Consider the following 24,380-nt stretch of genomic DNA (forward strand, 5'->3'; position numbering starts at 1 on the left):
CATGAGTTCATCAACATTTCTATTAAAATATTGTTAACCAATAAATACTCGTAAAGGAATAGTGTTCTACATAATTCGACGTAAAAATAAATCATATTGTACGAGATACTCTGTAATATAATCCCTCAGTCCAGCACTTCTCGGCTAATAAATTACAATTTATTCTGAGACGCTAATTATATCGTTTCCCGCAACAAAAAGTTTCAAACTTTTATCTGAAGATCTTAATTTTCAAACGTTTTTCTGGAGATTATATCGGTTTGTTAGATTTGTTAGGTTTGACGATTTCATATACAGCGTTCGTTTTTATTTTGAAATGTTCTTTTTTGTCTGGAATTTGTTTATTTGTTACATGGATGATTTAGGGATGACTCGATGAAGGTGAAAATACTCGCAATACGTATGGAATTTTTATTAATGTTTTTTGTAAACTGAAAATATTAGGTAAAATCAAAAATATAATCTATATATCTATAAAAGTGAAAGTGTCTGCTGTGTGTGTGTCTGTGTACATTTCCATGCGCAATAACTGTTAATTACTAGTCTACAGACTCGACATTTGATATACAGGGTACTGAGATTTGGGAAAATCGATGTGACCGGATTTCGGCCAGAAATTTGGAGATTAAGGGGTCAAAATTCAACGATTTGACTTTTAAGAATCTGCCAAACTCCTCGGACAATTTTTGGTCTAAACACTGGTAATTTTATATATAGGTTCTTTGGACATGCATCTAACTTAATAACTCGATTTGAGCCAAAAACAACAAATTTTAAGGGGTCATAATAGCTGTCAAAGTTTAAAAAATTGACTGCTTTTTAAAACATTTTTTGCTCAACAAACACCTCCAAATACCCGGGCAACGCCGAGCTGAAATGTTAGTATTATAATAAAATAATGTCGAAAAAGTAATTAAGAAAATTACAAAACGATAAAATTCCGTGGTCTTCAGCTAGTACATATGTACACACACATACACAGACACTCAGACACACATATATATATGCATACACTTATATGCACACACATATATATACATATAAACATATATATATATATATATATATACGTAAATTGATATATATGCAGATATATGTATATATATATATATATATATATATATATATATATATATATACAGATGTATATACATGCATAGATTCAGACAAACATTGGTAATGACAACCGAAAGCTTCACACACATAAACCCCATCCTCCAGAAGTAAAACAACACTACCACTAACAGCAATAACCCACACCACTATAACTCTAATACAATCAATCTATTCTACTGCAATCAAGGGTATACGGGGTTTAGGTTAGAAGAAATCGCTATAAAATATTATTTATAGATACGTCTCCCTTGTCGACAACAATAACATAAAGTTCATCATTTACTATAAAATTTAAAACCCAAAACTTAGTAATAAAACCTATCGCCCCCCTCTTCGCTTAAACGATTAGAACGTACTAACGTCACCTATTAGTTAAAATCACTATTAGGAGAAGGTACCTCCTATAACAACAATGCAACAAATAGTTACGTAGGACATGCAACCACCACCTGTCATAATGCCATCCTCCAACATTTATCTAAAAAACATCACTGTTCACCTCGAATTTCAGAGAAGTTTTAGTTAACAACACAAAAATACTACAACACGAAACAAATGTAAATACATTTAAAATTCTTGAAACTAAGACCTAATCTCAATGAAATCGCATTTCCAAAGAGTATCAATATACTTAAAAGCCTAGTATAACGTAACTCTCCCTTACCCCAGCCAGTCCAGCTACTTATCAATATATATGCTGATATATACATTCACATAAATATATGTGTGTACACACGCACACACATATACACACATTTATGCTGACATATACATATATACACACATATACATACATAGATATATATGCTGACACATATATTTACATATACAAACATATGCATGCATAGATATATGCTGACATATGCATGCATATACATAGATATATATAGGCAAACATGTACACATATATATATATATGTATATATATACACACACAAATATATACATATATATACACACACACACACACATATATATATATATATATATATATATATATATATATATACGCAGACATGTACTCATTTTTATATTTTGGCAGTTTAAACAATATTTACAATACCTGTTTGATTCCATCCTTTCGATTTCGATTTGTCAGACCAACGATTTAACGTTCTGTTCGAGTATCAACAAAAACTCGCTATAACATCAAACGTTTTCGCACGTGATGAGTTATAAAATTATAATTGGTGATTTTATTGAGAAAGTCGATTTAATCGTTTCAAAAAAATTTAAGTACACCGTCTCATCCTTAGCATCGAGCCTGGTTGGTATTGAGTCTGTTTGCTCGAATGAGCAAGGCTTTGATGATGGGGAGGCGTAGGTTGCAATTTGAGACAGTAATGGCAGAAGTGTTCATGTTTCTAGGTTCTTATTTTGGGAGTGTCGTATTCTACTACATGTTAGTAACGGTAGATATTATAGTAAGACAAGTGATATGTAAGCCGTCGAAAATATTAGTTTTAGTTATGCCCATATATGTATTGTTTTTAGAGACACATTCTCCTATTGGGCAATTAATCAGATACGCGGTATTGCTAGTTTTTTAGTAAATTCTTATCGGACATTTTATTATTACGTATTAGTTACGCATTTTGTATTATTTTGTAAAGAATAATGTCGAATTTTAGATTTTTGTTTCTATGGAGAAATGTGTTTAAAATAACTATGCATGTAGAATAAATCGTTATTATTATTATTATTATTATTATTATTATTATTTACTCTCTAGCAGTAGTCACACAGGCCATCATCAAAGATTACTCTTTGAGAATAACTTGTGATGTTCTCTGGAATCTGAGTGACAACAAGTCTCCCCAGATTTCTAGTACTCTTCACTCTTTCGATAACCATTGCAGATGAAATTGCGTTATAATAACAGCCGCTTACCATTGATTTCTCATTGGCGGTGACCGTTGATCTTCACTGGATTTGGGTGGGGAAAATGCCTCCCCAAGATCCCAGTCCTCTTTGCACTCATTTAGCGGACGTCTGGCTAGTGCTTTCTCATCTCGGTCTTTCCATCCTTCTTGGCCCTGCTCGCTATTTTTTTGTGGCGTCCGTTTTTGGTCACACACACACACACACACACACACACACACACACACACACACAAAGAGGAAAGTGGGGATGGAGACTATGTATTCTTGAAAGACGAAGACACTACAAGAAAGGCATACAATAACATATTGAACTGATCAATTAGGAAAAAGAAAATTATTATTCTTAATTTCGTTACTAAATCAACCTTTGAGACGTAAAGGAAAACGTCGGTAGAATATTCAAATATCTATGTATATTATATAGGAATAAAGTGTTAGCCCCTAGTGTTATATTGTTCTATTATTATTATTATTATTATTATTATTATTATTATTATTATTATTATTATTATTATTAAGTGTTCTTATTAGTAAAGATAAGTGTCTTAAGCGAGATGAGAGTTTTAGGAGAGTTCATGTTGTAAGTGTTCATATTGTAAGACATTAACAAGTGTATATAAAGAGAGAGTGAGAGTTTATAAATGAGAGAGATTGCATATAAATACATTTTGAGAAGGTGTTTTCATATCTAGATAGACAGACTAATAGGTTAGCATTTATGCCGATGGATTGACAGGTTGGCATTTATGCTTTGACAGTTCGTATAAAGTGGAGTGTTTATATAGCATAAATAGACACATATACTTTCTAACACATATATTTTTTAGATGATGAATTTCAAATGGTTTTTACACATAAATAGACAATACCTTTTTCATGTAATGATGGGCACAGGAGACGGCAGTTATAAAAACATGATGAGCATTTATTCTTCCATTGACCGGTTGGTGGCTTTGCGTTCAGGAATTCAAAGGTCCACATTCTAATGTTTCAAAAGTGACCGTCTCGCTTCTAGACGATTGAAACCCATGTCTGGACCCAGACTATCGTCTGACTCTGACTCTCTGCCTCCCTTCTTCTGACTTCTCACTAACTAACTCTAAGTAACTAACTCTCACAGCCTATATTGAGAAATCCATGCATGTCCGGCCAACGTGACCACAATTCACGTGCCATCAACATGTGCGACCTGCACGTTTCCGAACATTCTGATTTCCCATTTTTCCTTTGTTGTTTTCATAAAGGAATTCAACCTACATATCTAATTCATTTAACCCATATTTTGTTATCCACATTCTTTCTAATAATGAATAGTTTATTTATTATTTATTTCATCAGTATTAATAATTTACTGGACATTCCATTTAAACCTATTGTTCTTTAAAACTTATCTCCAGGGTTCGATTCTCGTTTTCTCTCATTTTATTTTCATTTTAACTAAACTCTCTATTCTTATACTTACATGAAAAGGGGACAACCCTTATCATGTAACACAAGGAAGAGGCCGTTTTATTTTTGAAAACTGGACTAACGTAAAATGAAACAATATATATATGTATATATATATATATATATATATATATATATATATATATATATATATATATATATATAAGAACAGAGTTGTAATACAGAATTTTACAAAAGGCTTTTATTATTCGGCAGAATGCTCCAAAGTTGGGTGCTCCTTAATTCGCCGCGTTTTATAGAATGCTATTTCTTCTCATCAGGGGAAAAAATTGTTAGCGAAATAAACAGAAAGTTACGTTACACGTTTTAACATTTCTATGTATTTGCTGGTAGCTTCATAGGTTGAAACTTGGTTTTGGAGTTTGCTTCATCTTGGTTAATAAACTCATCCTCATAAGATTTTCTGATATATATATATATATATATATATATGTGTGTGTGTGTGTGTGTGTGTGTGTGTATCATTAAATAAAACAGACGTTTTGGTTTATTAATTCTGTTTTTATACTTTTCAACTTCTGGATTACGGTATTAACTTCTGACAGGAACTGGCTGATGTAATATATATATATATATATATATATATATATATATATATATAAATTTATATATATATGTATGTATATATATATATATATATATATATATAGATAGATAGATATATATAACGTGTATGTTTACTCATTGGTTAATTACTCGGATTTACGACATTTATGACGATTACATCAGCCAGTTTCTTGCAAAAACAGAAGACGGTTGTTCGGAAGTTAGAACGGATAATAAACGGAATTAGCAGACAAAAAAGTCTATTTTATTTAATGAAATATGCTTAATAGAAATAATGCTTATATATATATTAGACGTAAAAAAGAAAGTTTTTATTGTTTTACTAAGTGTAATATAATCTCCCGTTTTTTAAACCGCAAATCCATGTTATTTTTGTCAGTTCCTTAACTCATTATTATAAGCGTTAGATTCATACTTCTCCAAATTACTCATTTATCACATTTTATTTTTTACATGTAAATATTATCAAGTTTTAACTAGACGTAAATAACGAAGTTTTTATTGTTTTACTAACTTTCACAGAATCCCCCATTTTTGTAAAACCACAAATCCATGTTTAATTGTACATATTCTATCCTTGATCCTGAATTCAGGATTTGATTGATTTCTCATTCGTTTCTTGAACCCGCGAAATCTAAATAAAAGCCAAAATTAAATTAGAATATCCTTAAAAAGCGAGACTCATTTAAAATAGTGCCCCCCCAAATAGGCTAAAAACTAAGTTATAGGAAGATGTTCTTGACTGTAAGGGTTGTACGAAACTAAAAAATAAGTATAAATATGAGCTCCATTTAATATGGAGGGAAAAATTAAACGTGTTCACAACGGATTGAAGAACTTGTTGGGAATAGTTGTAAGCGTCTCTGAGGCGTGACTGGATGGAAGATTTACAGTTCTATGGACGAGAGACAATTGTCCATCCTTTCACGAAACAGCTGTAAGAGCTTAACGCCAAAAAAGTGAATTTCTATTCATGTAGGTTGTGATTTTATTCAATTTACGTATATATATATATATATATATATATATATATATATGTATGTATATATATATATACATATATATATTAATTGTAGTGACTCAATGAATAAAAAAAAACACTTATTGAAATGAAGTGTTTGAGTTTCATATCAAAGATTTTATTATTCTAAGCACGACAAAGAATATTTTAGAAATTCATTCACTACAATTTAATTTATTTGCTCTATCTTGCATATCGAGCAGTCTTTATTTAGATGGGATAATACTTATAGAGTATTACTGCCAGTAATATTCTGTAAATCTTATAACCACAGGTTTCCATACCAACTGATTGTTAAATAAAATTATTCTGAAGTATATATTTTTGTCATACTTTTTCTTTCTATAAAACCTGGATCTCGACATTTGATATCAATTGTTGCCATTATATGCTTGTAAAGATTGGTCACTATTGATTATGAAGTATAAAAAAAAGCATCTGAAATAAAAAAAAAGTTGTTATGAATGTTAAACTTCGTTAATTAAGCAAACAATTTCGGCCTTAGACATTAGAACTTATCCTGTATTAACTAGTTAAAATCACATTTAAATTTATAACTCTGCAGAAATCGGCATGGCATCTAATTTTTTATCTTTTGTTCCAAAATGATTTTGAATCATAAGAAATATCTATTTCATTGAAGAAAATGTGTGAAATTAAAAAATTAAAGCTCGATCAAATATTTACTGTCCCATGCGTTTGATAAAAATGATCTATTCTCGAGATGTACAAGTTATCGCGTGTTAACTGTTCTAGACTATTATCAAAAATCACTTCAACATTCATAATCAATATATCTATTTTGTTTTTATTTTTGGTTCAAAAACAATTTTAAATCAGTTAAGCTATCAATTCAATATTCGAAAATAATTTCTGACTAGTAGTAAAATTTGAAAGCCACATTGACGTTTTTCTTCCTACTTCTGACGCAAAACAAACGCTCATATTTCGACCACGAATTAAGTTATTTAATATTAATCGTATATATATATATATATATATATATATATATATATATATATATATATATATATATATATATATACATTCACACATGCATATGCTTGTGAAAAGAGGCTTGTGGGATTTTTGGTCTCACAATCAATACAATAAGACTGTGCTGATGCATCAGCCTGCTCCAGGAAAACCATATGCAAAACCCAACATTGGGGACAAAGACTCAATACAGTTGACAATTTCACCTACCTTGGCAGTACGCTTTTCCGCAATGTAGTCATTGGCAATGAAATCAACACTAGACTTGCTAAAGCAAGCGCTGCCTTTGGCAGACTCCACAATAACATATGGGACAGAAGAGGCATCACCTCCATGACAAAGATCAAAGTCTATAAAGCTGAAATACTCACCACTTTACTCTATGAATGTGAGTCGTGAACTGTCTACTAACGAGACGCTAGAAAATGAAATCACTTCCACACCACCAGACTGAGGAAACTGCTTGACATAGGCTGGCAGGAAAGGATACCAGACCCAGAAGTCCTCACTCGTGCTGGGCTCCCAAGCATTCCCACTATCCTGATGAAAGTTCAGCTTCGCTGGGCTGGTACTATAGCTCGCATGCCAGACTACAGACTACCCAAGAAGCTTCTGTTTGCTGATCTCCAACATGGCAAGCGCTCCCATGACGGCCAGAGAAAACGACTTAAAGACACTCTGACGGCATCACTGAAGGCCTTCAACGTTGATCCGTCATCATGGGAGTTGACAGCTTTACACAGAGCCAAGTGGCGGGCTGCTGTTCGTGACGGTGCCTGGACAGGAAGGATAATGTTTTGAAGCCTTCGACATCTGCTACGATTCCCTTTTCTTACTGCAATAAAACTTTTCAAGCAAAGATTGGGCTTATCGGCCATATCCGTACTCACCGATGATGACTCCACCCACCCTACCCTACAGGATGATGAAATGGTCCTCTTTTACACGAATACACACACACACACACACACACACACATATATATATATATATATATATATATATATATATTCAAATGAAAAAGTATCCGCGTCAACTATTCTTTAAAGCAAAATATATTTTGTCATTATTTACAGCTGAGCAGATTTTGCATATTTATAACAAATTATTTCATTGGCTGAGGAACAGCGCTGATCAGCTAATGAATTTTCTCGCTACCATATCGATTGAATGTTCATGTTATATGGACCAAACAGGTAAAACAAAATTATGTAAAGAAATAGCTAGGCAAAATCAAATATCGATCTACTGGATCCAGTGTTATTTAGGCCTGAATTAAAAATCTATTTGGCTTTTCATGTGATCAGTATCATTTATATATACAGAAAATACCCAATTTAACCGTTTAATGACCAAACAATTCCGAATTTATTCAATAAATATATATATTTATTTCTTTAAATTTAATTCGATATTTCGATTCATAACAGAACTTTATGAGGAAATACAGGTTTTTCTTTTTTTCTTTTTATGATGATAATGCTTGGTACGTTTTACTTCAGATATTGATAAAGTGTATGGTTTAAATGTCCGATATAGTAGAAAACGCCGCTTGAGCATGGATTAGTTAAGTAATAAAAAGTCTACTGTCTGTACTACTATATTGGACATTTAAACCATAAACTTTACCAACATTTGCACTTGTGTGGTCTTTTAACATAAAAAATGAATTGATTACCAAATGTTCGAAATTTGAAAGTTAATTCGGAAACTTAAAAGGGAAAGTCATTAAAGTTGATTAAAAGTGTTCATATATTGAACCATCATGTTTTAAAAGATGGAAGGTTTATACTATATGATTGCAACATTTTTATGAATAGTTTAAAACAAAATTATTTTAACAAAACGCAGATCATTAAAATTACAATAGTTGCAATTATATGATTTAGATCTATTTCTTATACTAACAGGTATTCTCTTGCGTAGTCTCCATATATAATATTTTCCGGATCAAAACACTGTAGGTTTGCAACAACAGATGCCACACACACATTTATTATTAGTCACTATCTATCTACCTTTAGAACGACAATTTTGACACATTTAGTCGTTATAATAAAATCCTACATTTCATTCTAGGAGCAACATCATCACCACCGCACCATCTTTAGAGGAATTAGTTCCTATTTTTCCGTCTAAATATCACGTCCTCCTACCGCCCCCAATCAACACCGAGAGGAAATAATTTCTAATTGGCTGAGGAGAGAGATAAATTTGAACAATATATACAGAGATAGATTGGGAGGGAGAGCGAGATAAAGGAGGAAATAAAACTGGTTTAGAGATTGTTGATGCTATAAAATGTAAGAAAATGAACGCAGTAATTTACTCAAGTAGGTATTATTGCGACGCCATATGTGCGTTCCTTTAGCATGTGCATGCCGTTCATCCGGAATATAGGAATTGTCAGAGCTCAACCAATTAGAAATTATTCCTCTCGGTTTTGATTAGGGGCGCTAGGAAGACGTGATATTAAGAGGGAAAGCTCGCTCGCTTTTTACATTTCTTTTTATGCCGAAAAAATATTTTGCGGCGTCAACGTTATTCACAATAGTTTTTATTTCCCCGATCGCTCGCTTACTCACTCTCTCTCTCTCTCTCTCTCTCTCTCTCACACACACACACACACACACACACACACACACACACACACACACACACACATACACACACACACTCTCTCTCTCTTTCTCTCTTTCTCTCTCTTTCTCTCTCTCTATCTCTCTCTATATCTCTCTCTCTATCTCTCTCTCACTCTTGTTCGCTGTTTACATTTCTTTTTATGCCGAAAAAAGCAAATATTTCATGGCATCAGCATTACCTACAACAGGTTTTATTCTCCCCTTCTCTCTCTCTTTCTCTCTCTCTCTCTCTCTCTCTCTTTGTCTCCGGTCCTGGATATGACCTTAAATTATATCCGATGGTGAGGCTCCAGCTTGCGAGCTTTGGGGAGTCACCTTTTAATTGCCATTGCTCCCAGGTCTACTTTGACCCGGAGCGGTAGTACCTGTTAGGGTCCAAACTATGGGTTAAATAGAAACCAACTTGAAAAAACCTTTTTTCTTCAAAATCACTGGATTCGGCATGAAATAATCTGAAAAGGGTTGATATGCCGTAAAACAAAAACAACCAACCAACTCTCTTTCTCTCGCATACACACTTTTTACATTTCTTTTTATGCCGAGGAAAAAAATTATTTCATGGTGATGCCGACGAAAAAACAACATATATTCATTCCCTCTCTCTCTCGCACGTGCATGCGCTCGCTTTTTACATTATTCTGATGCCGAAAAAAACATTTTACGGCGTCAACACTATCTACACTATCTACAACAGTTTTTATTTCTTCTTTGCTCTCTCTCTCTCTCCCGCCATCCATCTCTGTATATATCCATACTAACTCTCCGTCTCTCTCTTCCACATTTTTCTATCACTCTCTCGCTCTTTCGCTCGCTCTTCTCTCACTCCGATTATTATAAGAGATGAGGATAACAGTCTGTAAATAAGTATATAACGATTTTCTTTATTAATTAACTGACGGATATTTTTCCATAATGAAATTAAAAAAAAAACAGTTTGCCACACTAATTGCTTCTGAATAAAAAATGATTTTTTTTGGTGGGGTCGAGTTTCCATTTACACAATCTAAGCCACAGCAACGCTTGATCGGGCGCGGCTTGTTATTAATGAGTTGTTCGGTTAGATAACACAGGCATGCTTAAATTTGTGCAGTGATACATCAAGCTATGAGAAAAGTTTACATATACTTTGCACATGCGCAATCTTATTTATTTCCAACAAAGCCTGTTTTGAACCATTTATGACCAAATCTAGTCAAGATGTCAACGTGAACAGACGTATATTTCCTTGCCTGCCCCTTATTATGACGAACGAGAGATAAGACCAAAGAATTATCGTATAACTATATATGTATGCCGTCCGAACTAACCAATCCTATATTTTGATAGTCCTGTTTTGATGAAACTATTAAATGAACTTTATAGAAATTGTAAAAGTCTTTGAGTTTTTAATTTTATCTTTCCGACTGTTTTTTTTCTAAAGCAACCCCCGGCAGATTAATGCAAACGTAGCGACGCTACTATTTTATCTCTCAAAACTCTACACAATAGGAAACATAATTGCTCTGACCCTGAAGGGCTGATAAAAATTAGGGCAACACGATGGTACTAGGGGGCGTTCCAAAACTAAAGCTTCCTTTTTTTAACGAAAAAAAAAACAAACAAAAATGTTGAAGAGTTACGAATATGGGAGTGGTACCATTAAAAAGATCAACATTTTGTGCTCCAAAATTTGTTTTTTACATAGTCATCATGATTCTTAATGCACTTTTCCCAGGAATTCAATGGCATCTCTGCTTCTGACGCACGTCCTTGACAAGAGTTGTTTTCTTACTATCTCATACTGTCAGAAACTGCAACAGAGAAATACAATTTTAAGGTTATGAATGCATAAGGGCAGTTATCATAACAATGGAATGTTAAATCCCCTCTGATTTATTCGTGCGAAATTAAAATAGGAAGCATTACTATTGGAACGCCCCTCGTATATTTACAAGAGTTTATGTTCTGGAGTATTTAACACCACTATATTCATGATAATATGGATCTATCTGGCACTATGTAAGCCAGATTTCTGCGTTCGAGTGAAGAGCACACATGCAGTTTAACCGCTCGTAGTGAACACCAGGATCCTTTCACCTTAATATTATGACCCTAACCAGGACCACAACAGTTTATTTACAGAAGTACAGAAGAAAATGTTACAGGAAGCTCAGTCGTAGTTTTTTTCCTCGTTCACAAAGTCACTATAACCTTGTATCACATCTTTCTGTGAGAGGAAGATACACATCTAAAAGTCTTTGTCGGATATTGAGTCGTAACTCTAATCATAGTTTCTGAAAGAGTTCATCTGCACACGAAATGGAGTAGAAAACATCACACCATAAAAACTACCCGCAGGCAATGACGATTATGTTTCTAAATTTTTCAGATGTGGATCGTACTTGCATATTCATCGGACTGCTGTTCTCATCTTGAGTGTTATTTGCACAACGTTTCGGTCGATGTAACTTCTAACCTTTTTTAAGTGCATCTTGTCGAACTCGGGATTCTTTCTTTCGAACTCAACAATCCGTACGAAATTTCAAAAGGAAACTCTTTATTTAGCCACGAGGATAGTAACATAAGGATAGAGAGACAAATTGAAAGATTCCCGATTTTGAAGCGATTTGAGGTTACATTAATCGAAACGCTGTGAAAAATAACACTCGAAATAAGAACAGTAATCCGAAGTATCGAAATAATACGAATGTCCGACAATTGTCTTCAAATGTGTTCTCTTCGGCTTCCGTTATCATTGTAACCGCTTAGTATTAGTATATATTGTGATTGTTGTATTTGTTTTGCTGTAAAAACCTACAAACTGTCACACGAGTATTCGGCCATTAATCACAATATCCATTAAGACGTCAGCTCATGAAGTCTAATTGATATGAATTCTCGTTAAAATATGCATTCGCTAGCAGTAGGGAGTGCTATGCCGTATATTCTTTCGTTGCTAACGCGAGGATTGGTAACATCTGCCGGTGTTTACGACATTGTATGTGTTGTCAATTATAAGAATAAAAAGAAAATTGTTTGATTATTTCAACATTTTTAGATGTGGATAGGTAATTCGTATTATTTGTATTTTTCGAACTACTGTTCTCATCTTAAGTGTTCTTTTAATAACGTTTCGATTAATCTCTTCAGAAGTATCTTGTCGAACTCTGAAATCTTTTTGTCGAACTCTGAAATCGTTCTGTCGAACTCTGGAATCGTTCTATCACACTTGGTAATATTCCTGTCGAACTCGGAAATTTGCACGGAGTTTTGAACGGAAACCTATATTAAATCCATCGAAATATCATGCTCTTATTCCGTTAGCCATTACTGGGCAGAAGTCCTTAGTAATTCGCAGGTGAGTTGGCATCACTGAGGATTAAACCTTCAGGAAAAGTTAACTTACAACTGAATTTTAACACGTACTTTATCCACTACGCCACGTGTCTTGCGGGTCAAATGTTAAGAAGGTACTATTCAGGTATTATTTAAAGTACTCGGAGTAATGTTTTCGTTTTGGGTGTAATTCTCACCAAATTTCGGCCGATGTAATCCCCAACCTCTTTTAAGTGCGTCTTGCCAAATTCGGTAATCTGTAAAGAATTTCGAACGGAAATCTTTATTTAATCAACGGGATAGATGGTTTCGTTACGTCAGCCATGACCTAGGAGAAATCTTGAGTAAATTTTAATAGTATTCTTAGTGTCGACCGTATTAAAAATTTGAATTATCATTATCTTTTAGGCGATCATTTGGAAATCAATTATAACTAAACAGTTTTATCAATTGTCCAACCGGTTCAAATAATCATAATACCATATATTGCTTGGTTATTCGGTTTTACGGCATATCAGTTGCCGGTGAAAATACACATATTATCGTATATGATTAGTTCGTGTACAAATATTTTGGTAAACAAATAGTCTACGAACAACAGTTTCTTTTTAATTTGTAGATGTGATTGTGGCAAGACCTAACATTTCGGGTCAGATTGGATCTGAGAAAAAAGATCTTAGATGTGAAAATATACCTCTCAAAACTTCTAATTAGCTATTATATATATATATATATATATATATATATATATATATATATATATATATATATAACTACTTCATTTACTCACATAAATTTAATATACGAAAGTATAGATTTATGCGTAAACTTTAAGTATTTACTTCAAAAGTGCTCAATACGTAGGTAGAGCTAGTTAGTAATTTATAAAATATATATGGCGATTAAGCTACACTGAATATTCTGCGTTTCATCCACTATAGGATTCGTCAGGCTTATTCGCGAATTCTGTGGTTGCTTCTTGTTTTTATATATGTTGAAGATTTCTAGTTAGCCAATAAGCTTTCTAGTATCCACCGCGCCCCTTCCTATCAGCCAATGGGCATGCATTTTATCAAACAAAGGATCTGTTTTAAAGCTAGGTTAGTGGTTTAAGGTAGATCTTTTTTTATACATATATAAATATACCTATGTGTACACACATACATGCACATATATATACATATATATATACATATATGTGTGATCGTTTATGTATATTCATGTTTATTTAATTTATTTATTTGTTTGTTTTCTATTGTAAGTTTTAGTTTTAAAGCTATTTTGTATCGCTATCCTAGAGTAAGTTTTATTTTGTGAACACAGTTGTTCGCTATTTCTCGTCTACAGTTTAATAGATTTTGAGGTTCTTTAAAGTACAGGATAGCAAATTTTTCATGGAGGCATAATTTACATGGGTCGTCTAAATGTCTGCACGTGGTAGCTTGTCTCATTATTTTCCATTCGACTACCGGCGAATGTCCGCTTTCTTTGCAGTATTTATTTGGAACTCAATTTTGGGTCTAAACACTTGAAATTTCAGATGTGAGTTACTTGAACATGGATTAAACTTTTTAATTTGATTTACGCCCAAATCAATAAATTTTAAGTGTTCAAAATTGGAGTCAAAGTTATAAAAAAAAGATCTTTGCAGTCTCTACCAAATTACTCAGCCAATTTTTGGTCTAAACATTTGAAATTTTACATAAAGTGTATTCGGGCATAGGGCAAGCTTTTTAATCGGTTTTTGGCCGAGAATTTAGCTGACTAGGAGACAAAGTTTTGATATTTGCAGTCTCTAGCAAACTATTCAGTAATTTTGCGTCTGAATGTTTAAAATTTTACATAATGGGTATTCAGACGTGCAGCAAGCTTTTTAATAAGTTTTTGGGCGAACATTTGTTTGGCAAGAGGTCAAGATTACAGAGTTAACCTTTGCAGACTCTACCAAACCCCTCCGCTTATTTTGGGTCTAAAACTTAGATGTACACATGAGTCAAACTTTTTAATATATATATATATATATATATATATATATATATATATATATATATATATATATGCGCAGATAAACTTATGAAGAGTACATATGGACCGAGCAAAGCTAAGCTGAACTGCTAGTTGCATTATAATACTTGACGTTTTCCTGTTAAACTTAAATTCAATCTATTATCACCGCATAAATAGTGAGACCAGACATATAAAATCAATAGTTGCTTTTGAAAGAAATGTTTCTGTTTCTACAGTTGAACCATGGTACTTGACTTTTGTTTTTCAAACTTAAAATCCAAGTCATATATAAAAATAACTTTATAAAATTATCTGTAGGTTCTTTACAGTGCAATGTAGACGTAAATCTACTCTGAACTATTAACTGCGGGGAAGCATATGAAGCTTCCTCTCGGCGAACTCTGATGGACTCCCGACTAAAGCAATCGATCAATCGATTTGATTGAAAAAATGGGCGATTTCACAGATTTCGATGACAATAAAAATATGGGAGTGTGAAACATTCCTTAATTCACTACTCAATCCCGGGCAAAGTCGGGTATCCCCTGTAGTATATATATATATATATATATATATATATATATATATATATATATATATATATATATATATATATATATATGAAGATTATTATTATGATATTTTAGTTTCAAGCTTTATTATTTTGGTATGGAATCAAGATGTTAATCAAATGTTCTAATGAACGGGTGTGAGCATTGCTTTCTTTATTAAACAACGTTTACATATAATACAAATTCAAATTGTTTTAAATGACGATGTAATTTAAGATAGATTTTTCCCTAAACATACATAAAATTTAATAATTCAAAGAAATATTTGAATATGTAATTGCGTAAATGTACGTGCTTCACTGCGAGTTGATTGCCTTTATTCTGTGTATGGAAAACGTTAATAGTGAGTATAGTGAATTTATATGCGAAACATCTCTAGCTGACAAAAAATATGGTTGTTAAGCTATATTAACCTAGCGTGTATGCGTAGTGTCGAGGTGTGGCAGGGCAGGGAGAATGCCAGGTTAAGCTTTTTGTTGCGCGCGTGTAATTATATCAGGCTCTAAAAGCAATTATACCAAGGCTCTCAAAGTGCGTGATCTGCTGTATGGGGTTGATGTTAGCAAATCGGGCCTAAGCATACGTTTTAAAGAGCCAAACCTAATCACCCAATAGTTACGACCTGTGAGGAAAAAGGTAATATGTTAATATTTCTCATTTGTTTTGCTCTCATTGGTTTTAGGAACAATTTAGAACTTAGAATTGTATTCATTTGCAGCACTTTTAAAATTGAACTTCAACTTGCATGAATTATCAATTCTTACAATGATCATCACATAAATACTAAACATTGGTGTCTGTTAGCATAAATATAATTGTAAATATTCATTAAAAAGTTATTTTATAGTCCCCTTTCAGAAAATAAGATTAAACCCTATATAGGCAATTACGAAAATATGTTTAATCTAGCGCAAAATATGATATTCCGACTTCCTGTCCTGAATACTCTGACTATGAACTGTTATTGTCCCGCTTATTTGGCATTTATAGGTAGTTAATTTCCCTCGATTTCTCTTGTAATTGCCGGTGGCCTGGATGAAAGATGCTAGCTTGATGAGTCAAGAATGAGTTTGTGTCTGAGTTCGAATCTCACGACTTGAAGCAATTATCACTTCCTATAATAATAATTGCATAAGCGTGAAAAATTTATGTCCGTAGGAATAAAAATAATTAACGTCTGTTTAAAAATGCTATATATATATATATATATATATATATATATATATATATATATATATATATATATATATATATATGTCTGTGTGTGTGTGTGTGTGTAAAGGATTCGAACAATAGTCTTAAGAGCAAAGTGTATTTTAATGTGATAGTAAATCACAAATGTTATTAAAATAAATACAAGAAAGAACAGTGCTCATTGTAATGCAGATATATAATAAGCTCAATAGGCATATATCCTTGAGCTATTTTAATATTCAGTAAGATGATTGATGATTTATAATTAAACTTAAAAATTAAAAATTAAAAATCGGTTTCATAAGAAGGAACGAACATCTAATATATAAGGAACTTAATAAAAATTACAAAACAATAAATAAGTCAGCATTAAATAGAATATATAATGAAGCAAAACATATTTTAACTAAACTTAAAATAGATAAATACACGGAAATAACAATACCAGGTACTCCGAGATTTGCTTTAAAGAATCACAAACAAGGCTTTAATACAAACCCTACTATTAGACTCATCTGCCCATCAAAATCAGATAGAGGATTAGTTAGTAAATATATATTAGATAGAATTATCCCTAAAATTAAATCATTAATAAAATACCCACTATGGCAATCTTCCACCCAGGTAATCGATTGGTTTTCGAACATTAAAAATAAAAATAATCTTAAATTTCTTTCTTTTGATATTGAATTATATCACTAATCGATATACCCAATTCTATTAAATAAACCCCTCTTAATGGAACGAAAAATAACTAATTTAACACCGGACGAAATTAAAATAATACTTTTAGCTAGAAAATCTTTAATAACCTTTGACAACAAATATTGGACCAGAAACAATACCACCTGACCGTTTCAACGTTTTAATGGGCTCGACAGACTCAGCTCAGGTCACTAACCTGGTCGGCCTTTTCCTTTTAGATGAAATTCATTGTATACTCCATGAGCAATTCAAATTAGAAGGGGGCCTATATAGAGATTATGTACTTTTCGTAACAAACTCCACAAATAAGAATTACGAATAAGCAATTAAATCCTTGCATAAATTATTTAAAAATTATGGACCCGAATAAAAAAATAGTTAGTTTCTTTGATGTAACTTTAAATCTTGAAAACTCTACTTTTGAACCCTATCATTAATCAAACCAATATGTTCTATATATCCATAATGAATCAAACCACCCTAATCAATATTGAAATTAATAGTTCCCAATGTCTGTTAAAGAATTTCTAGGCTATCTTCTAACAAATCTATATTTAACTAAAACGAAAAATATTACACCGAGGCCCTTAATAACTCAGAATACAAGTCGCAAATAAAATACCTAAATGAAAATGATAAAAACAAAAACTGCATTGAAAACTATAATAAACCTAATAAAAACATAATAACCTACAATATGGCCATGTCATCCAGCATACGAATGGCAAAAAATAATCAATATACAATACAAAACAAAATTAAACCTTAAGTATTAGCCACTAACGCAAATAAACAAAAAACTCAAGTCCGTAAGCGTAAAAAAAAGACATAGGGAGATCCTATGGTTCACCCCCCCCTTATTCTAAAAATCTTGCAACAAATATAGCCAGGGAATTCTTTAAAATATTGGAAAAAAACTTTAAAGCCCCTCCATAGATAACATAAAATACTTAATAAGAACACGATCAAAATGTCTTACTCAACTATGCCAAACCTCATAAAAAATAATGAGTTCTAACAATAAAAAATTAGTAAGATACAAAATATAAATATAGAAACTATAACAGGTTGTAATTGTAGAATAAAAAATAAATGCCCCCTACAAAGTACCTGCAAAATAAAAATGTGATTTATAGCTGCACAGTGTCACAACCCCCAAATATAAATGATGTTAATGGCAACCATAGCTCCAATAACTGCACCCCATTTAACCAATCTGCCAATCAAATACAAACAAACCCATTACATACCAACGCCACTCCTAATATACCTGACAACAATTACATTAAATAAAACGCAATCTAATTCGGTTACACATCTGGACTTATTAAACATAGGATTTCAACCTACAAGCACTCTTTTAAAAATCCATCCCTGGTAAACCAAACTACTCTATCTAAACATATTGGGCGACTCAATGATAAAAAATACTCCCTTCAATTTGAAATGGGAAATAATACGATCATATAAAGCATATAAGGCGGGGGACAGATTCTGTGCACTTTGTAGATATGAAGCTCTTAAGATTTTAAATTATAATGTTAAAAAAATAAAACCATTCTCATAAATAAAAACGATGAAATTTTCTCTGAATGCATTAATAAACGTTGGTTTAAATTTAACAAATAACAACCACCTTAACCATTAAAATTTTCTTATTAATAATCTATCTTAAAATTTAAAATTTATAATTTATAAATTAATAACTTTATTAATAAAATTTGGATCATTATTATTATTAGTTTATCTGATATTTTTACCATTATTTTCTATCTTATTTAAATATCTATTTAAGTTTAACTTTTACATGTTACTGTTTTTATTAAGTTCCATAAATAATCATTATAATTGCTATTATAATATTATTATTACTTTTATTTAATTACTACGAATAAGATTCTTTCATAAGGCAGCATAAACACGGATTATTTTACTTTGATCATTTTCCTAGGCAAATACGATTATCTCCCTTTGTTTATTTAATATATTTTTAAATTTGAAATTTGGCGTAATTAACGAATTCTAGCCGATAAAACTATTCCATGTGCGTCCACTTGGAAAATTCAACATTTAAAACATTCATAAGCTACATCTAACACCCAAACGAATCTTAAAAGGCGAACCATTATAAGGTAAATATATATATATATATATATATATATATATATATATATATATATATATATATATATATATTTGTTAAATTGTCTTAAAAATATTTTATTATAACATTACATTTAAACCTAATTCCAATTTATAATTTTATTCTAATTTTTATTCTCAATTTATCTTACTTTGCCTATCATCAAAAAGTAACTATTTCCCTTTATATTTAAATATTTTCCAGATACATCTGCCTTACTTAAAAAAAATGCTAGGTTTATATTTAGTGCCTTTAAAAAAAACATCCAATATTTTTGCTAGTGAGGAGACTTTGTTTCAAAAAACTATATGTTAAAATTACTGTACCTGACTTAATGTCTATCTCAATAAAAACATCGTTTCCGAAATGATCGTACAATTTATTGGCTTTGTTGTGTTCTTTCTTATGAAACCGATTTTTAATTTTTAATTTTAATTATAAATTATCAATCATCTTACTGAATATATATATATATATATATATATATATATATATATATATATATATGTATGTATGTATATACTAGCAAAAGTACCCGTCGCTGACTGGGTTCAAAAACAGCCTACGGAAAATGGACTCTGATTTATGAAAGTATGATAGGTTATGAAAAGGAAGGGTTGTAAAGAGATAGATTCGAATTTGGGGGTATCAAAACTAGATAAACCCCATCATTTATTATACCATACCTGTTTACACTGAAACACTTATCACAATATTCTGTGGATCTATATTAAAAAACCTTGTTAAACTTTGTGACATTTCCATTCTATGGAGGTCAGGTGCGAACGAACACGCCATAATTTTATTATACCATATTTCTTCAAACTGAAACATAATTATCAAAGTATACTTACGCAGATAGATATGAAAAGTCTTTATTAAATTTTGTGCCTATTTCCATTTTATGGAGGCTAGGCACGAACGCAAACCGCACAATTTTTTATACCATCCCTATTTAAATTAAAACATACTTATCAAAGTATTATTATGTACATCTATATCAAAAACACTTGCAAACGTTTTTTTTGTTTTTTGTTTTTTTATTATTCAATTTTCACCCAAAACAAGGCACAGTGCCACTTTGAAGTAGGGGGCTACTATTAGGGAATTAATTAGCGGGGTCATTATGAAGGGAGAAGAGTAGAAAGATGTTTGTTAACATTACACTTGAACTTCTGCATATCATTGCAGTTGGGAAAGCAGAATCCCGGAAGGGAGTTCCAAAGACCCGCAGTTCTGGGGAAGAAACTATTGGAGTAAAAGGCTTTCTTGCACCTAGGGATCTCCACTGTAAAGGGATGAGACTTAGTAGCTTGTCGGGTTTGTCGGGGGTAGTTACGTCGGGGAGGTACAAGTGTTTGCAGTTCGTCAGAGCATTCACCATTAAAGTATTTATAGAACAGGCAGAGGGATGCAACATCTCGTCGATGGGACAGAGGTTGAAGCCTAGATGACAGTTCAGGACCTATCAGGTTGGCGACTCTTTTTTGAACCCTGTCCAGGAGCGAGAGACAAGCAGCAGATGCACCAGCCCAGATGTGACAACAGTACTCCATACATGGGCGAATGGTTGCCTTATAGAGGTATAGGATACTGGCAGGCGTAAGTAGTTTTCTAGCACGGTAGAGGGAGCCAAACTTCCTTGCAGCAGCCTTGGCAATGCTCTCAATGTATCTATTTCCATACTTTGTTGGCCAGGTGCGTACGCAGACCCCACAATTTTAATGAATCATCATTATGCCAGATCAAGCGTACCCATTCCTGTGTCTCGATTCATCTTCTATCATTATATGTCATCAGTCTTTTATAATAGTCAACCATATAGGAGCCTATTCGTGACCAGACACACACAGACGTTCAGCTTTATATTATATATATATATATATATATATATATATATATATATATATATATATATATATATATATATATATATATATAGCCTAATAATATCAATATTATCTTATATATATATATATATATATATATATTTAAATACCAAAAAAAAACAAAAAAAAAACGGGCAGGTGAAATTATTAAAATTTCCTTAAGGCCTTATCGTCTGACCCTCTAAGAGGAAACGTCAGAATGATAAATTAAAAACTAAGAAACGAATGAGGAAAGAAGGGAATTTGGTTTCAGTTGGAAGACCAGTGAGAAAAACAAAAAAAAAAAAAACAGAGAGAGACGAATCCATACAATCATATGTTTTGTAGACAAAAGATTTTGAAACATCAGTTGGAGATATTTATTGATTTAAAACCACCTGAACAGTGAGATTTTTTTTTCTCACTGGTCTTCCAACTGAAACCAAATTCCCTTCTTAGTTTTTAATTCATCATTTTTTTTTTTACATAGGCATCACCACATTATCAAGGCCAAGAGGCCACTGAAGGATAAGGGTTAAAGAGTGTACATTAGAAATTGGACAATATAGTAATCATTAGTAATGAAAATTTGGTAAATTTGATAACTTGATGACGTTTCCTCTTAGAGGGTCAGACGATAAGGACTTAAGGAAATTTTAATAATTTCACCTGCCCGTTTTTTTTTTTTTTTTTGGTATTTAAATTAAATTATGTTTCCTCTGAAATTTATCCTTCCATTTTGCTGTACCAAGAATTTACTTATATATATATATATATATATATATATATATATATATATATATATATATATATATATATATATATATAAGTAGTAGCGTTCGTGTGTGTCTCTGTGCGTGCGTGCGTGTCTGCATGTACAACACTCTTACAGCCCAAACCACGGGACAGATCATGACAAAACATGGCATGATTATGATCCCTCACCTAGGGATGCAGCATATTATTTTTCAATGTTAAGCTCTTTTGTGATCCTGTTTAAGAGGTCACAATATCAAGGGGAAAGAGTTCTGATGTTCACTGAGAGCGGTTAAACTACGTATGTGCTCTCTGCTAGACGGCAGAAATATCTAGTTTATGTAGAGACGAATCCATACAATTATATGTTTAGCGGTGGTGACTACCCCAGCACAAGATCAAAGGTCAACGTCATAGCCTATGTATATGTACTCTCCTACAACCCAAACCACTAAACCGATCATGACAAACTTGGCATATTGATGGTCTTTGACCTAGGGATCGTTCACATTACAAGTCAAGGTAAAATGTTAAGACCTTTATATTTAAGGCTATGACCTTGACCTTTGACCTTCTGCTGGGGTAGTCACCACTGCTAAACATATGATTGTTGGTTATTCCTTTACCTTAAGAAAAACTTTAGAGGCTGTCGTTATAAGGCAATTGAGAATATGAAATATGCTGTAACGAGGGTCATTGATTCATTCACACAAGGGGACTTCCATGGGGCTTTCCAGAAGTGTGACAGTACTATAAGTGTAACGAAGCCGAAGGGAATTATGACTAGAATTTCATGTGTTTACAATAAAAGTGCCCATACGAAAAATGTCTGGAATTTATTTAAGGCACTTTGTATATATATATATATATATATATATATATATATATATATATATATATATATATATATATATATAGAGAGAGAGAGAGAGAGAGAGAGAGAGAGAGAGAGAGAAAGAAATAGATAGACATAGATGATTAGATAGATAGACAGATAGATAGATAGATAGATAGATAGATAGATAGATAGATGGATATACATGGTGTCCCAATAAAATGTATACACTCTTTAAATTATCTGAACTTGCTACATGAATACGCTAAAGCACGTTCCCAAGAGATGTTTAGGAATAAAGAATGTCACTTCCAGCAGGATGGAGCACTTCTCACTAGCATCATGACGTAAGAGTATATCGTGATAGTCACCTGCGAAACAGATAGTTAGGACGAAGAGGAAGTATCGAATACTGTCCACGCTCACCAGATTTTACCCCACCGTATGAATTTTTCTCTTGGGCGGGGGCGGAGAGTGGAGGGGCGTGCGAAACACAGGATTTACACCACAAAACGAGCTACAATGAATGAGTTGAAAACAACCATTGAAAGAAGATGTGTCAACATACGTTTTCGAGTCAATCAGTGAGCGTTGTCAGCTGTTCATGGGGCACAATGGCCAATAATTTGAACACTTCTGATAAGTAGCTTGTTTCTATATTTGTTCACAGTATTTTGATGAATGAAACTTTTCTTTCTTATAATAAATGTTGGCTTTATAGTCATTTATTGAGACACCCTGTAGATATATAGATATAGATATGCGAAGCGAATTATAAAAGCATTTTCTTCTTTTCCTCCAGGTACTGTATACAAGGGTTGTCCTTTCTATCCAATAGGCAATAGGAAGCCATGCAAGTCAAAGCGAGACTGTCCAAAAGGTGAAGTATTTGGTTTGCCGTTTCATTTCTTGCACATTAAACGAATTTAAATAAGTAATATGCATTAATATTTGTTTTCGTTTTTTTTATTTTTACGAAATTAATGAAAAATAAACACTTACCCAGTTTTGTTACTTCAACAACACCAGATATTCAATCCTATCAAGTTAAAAGTTTCAGCTACTTAAGAGTATTTTTACATACTGTTTCTATATATCAACGGCAACAAGTCACGTCACACTCCAGATTAAGATTTCAATACGTGTCAGGTGAGAAAGTGTCAGGTATATTATTTATCAATAATTTATTTACATTGAACTTGAAAACGAGCATGTTGTAGTCAGCTATGGTATTCCACAGATGGACAGCTTTAAAAATAAAACTTTTCTCTTGGAAGTTTCTTTTATTTA

At 32.3% G+C, this 24,380-nt stretch overlaps 1 protein-coding gene across 1 annotated transcript in view; it reads left to right on the forward strand.

Annotated features, from left to right (window-relative positions):
- Positions 1 to 24,380, forward strand: part of LOC145296662 (uncharacterized) — a 66,154-nt gene that overhangs the window by 7,367 nt on the left and 34,407 nt on the right. Inside the window, exon 2 of the mRNA XM_080142601.1 lies at positions 23,893 to 23,970. Coding sequence (XP_079998727.1) covers positions 23,893 to 23,970 — 78 coding nt within the window. The remainder of the gene's footprint in view (positions 1 to 23,892; positions 23,971 to 24,380) is intronic.

This window comes from Euprymna scolopes, chromosome 17 (genome assembly GCF_053919585.1).
Source record: "Euprymna scolopes isolate OS-2025 chromosome 17, ASM5391958v1, whole genome shotgun sequence".
NCBI lineage: Eukaryota > Metazoa > Mollusca > Cephalopoda > Sepiida > Sepiolidae > Euprymna > Euprymna scolopes.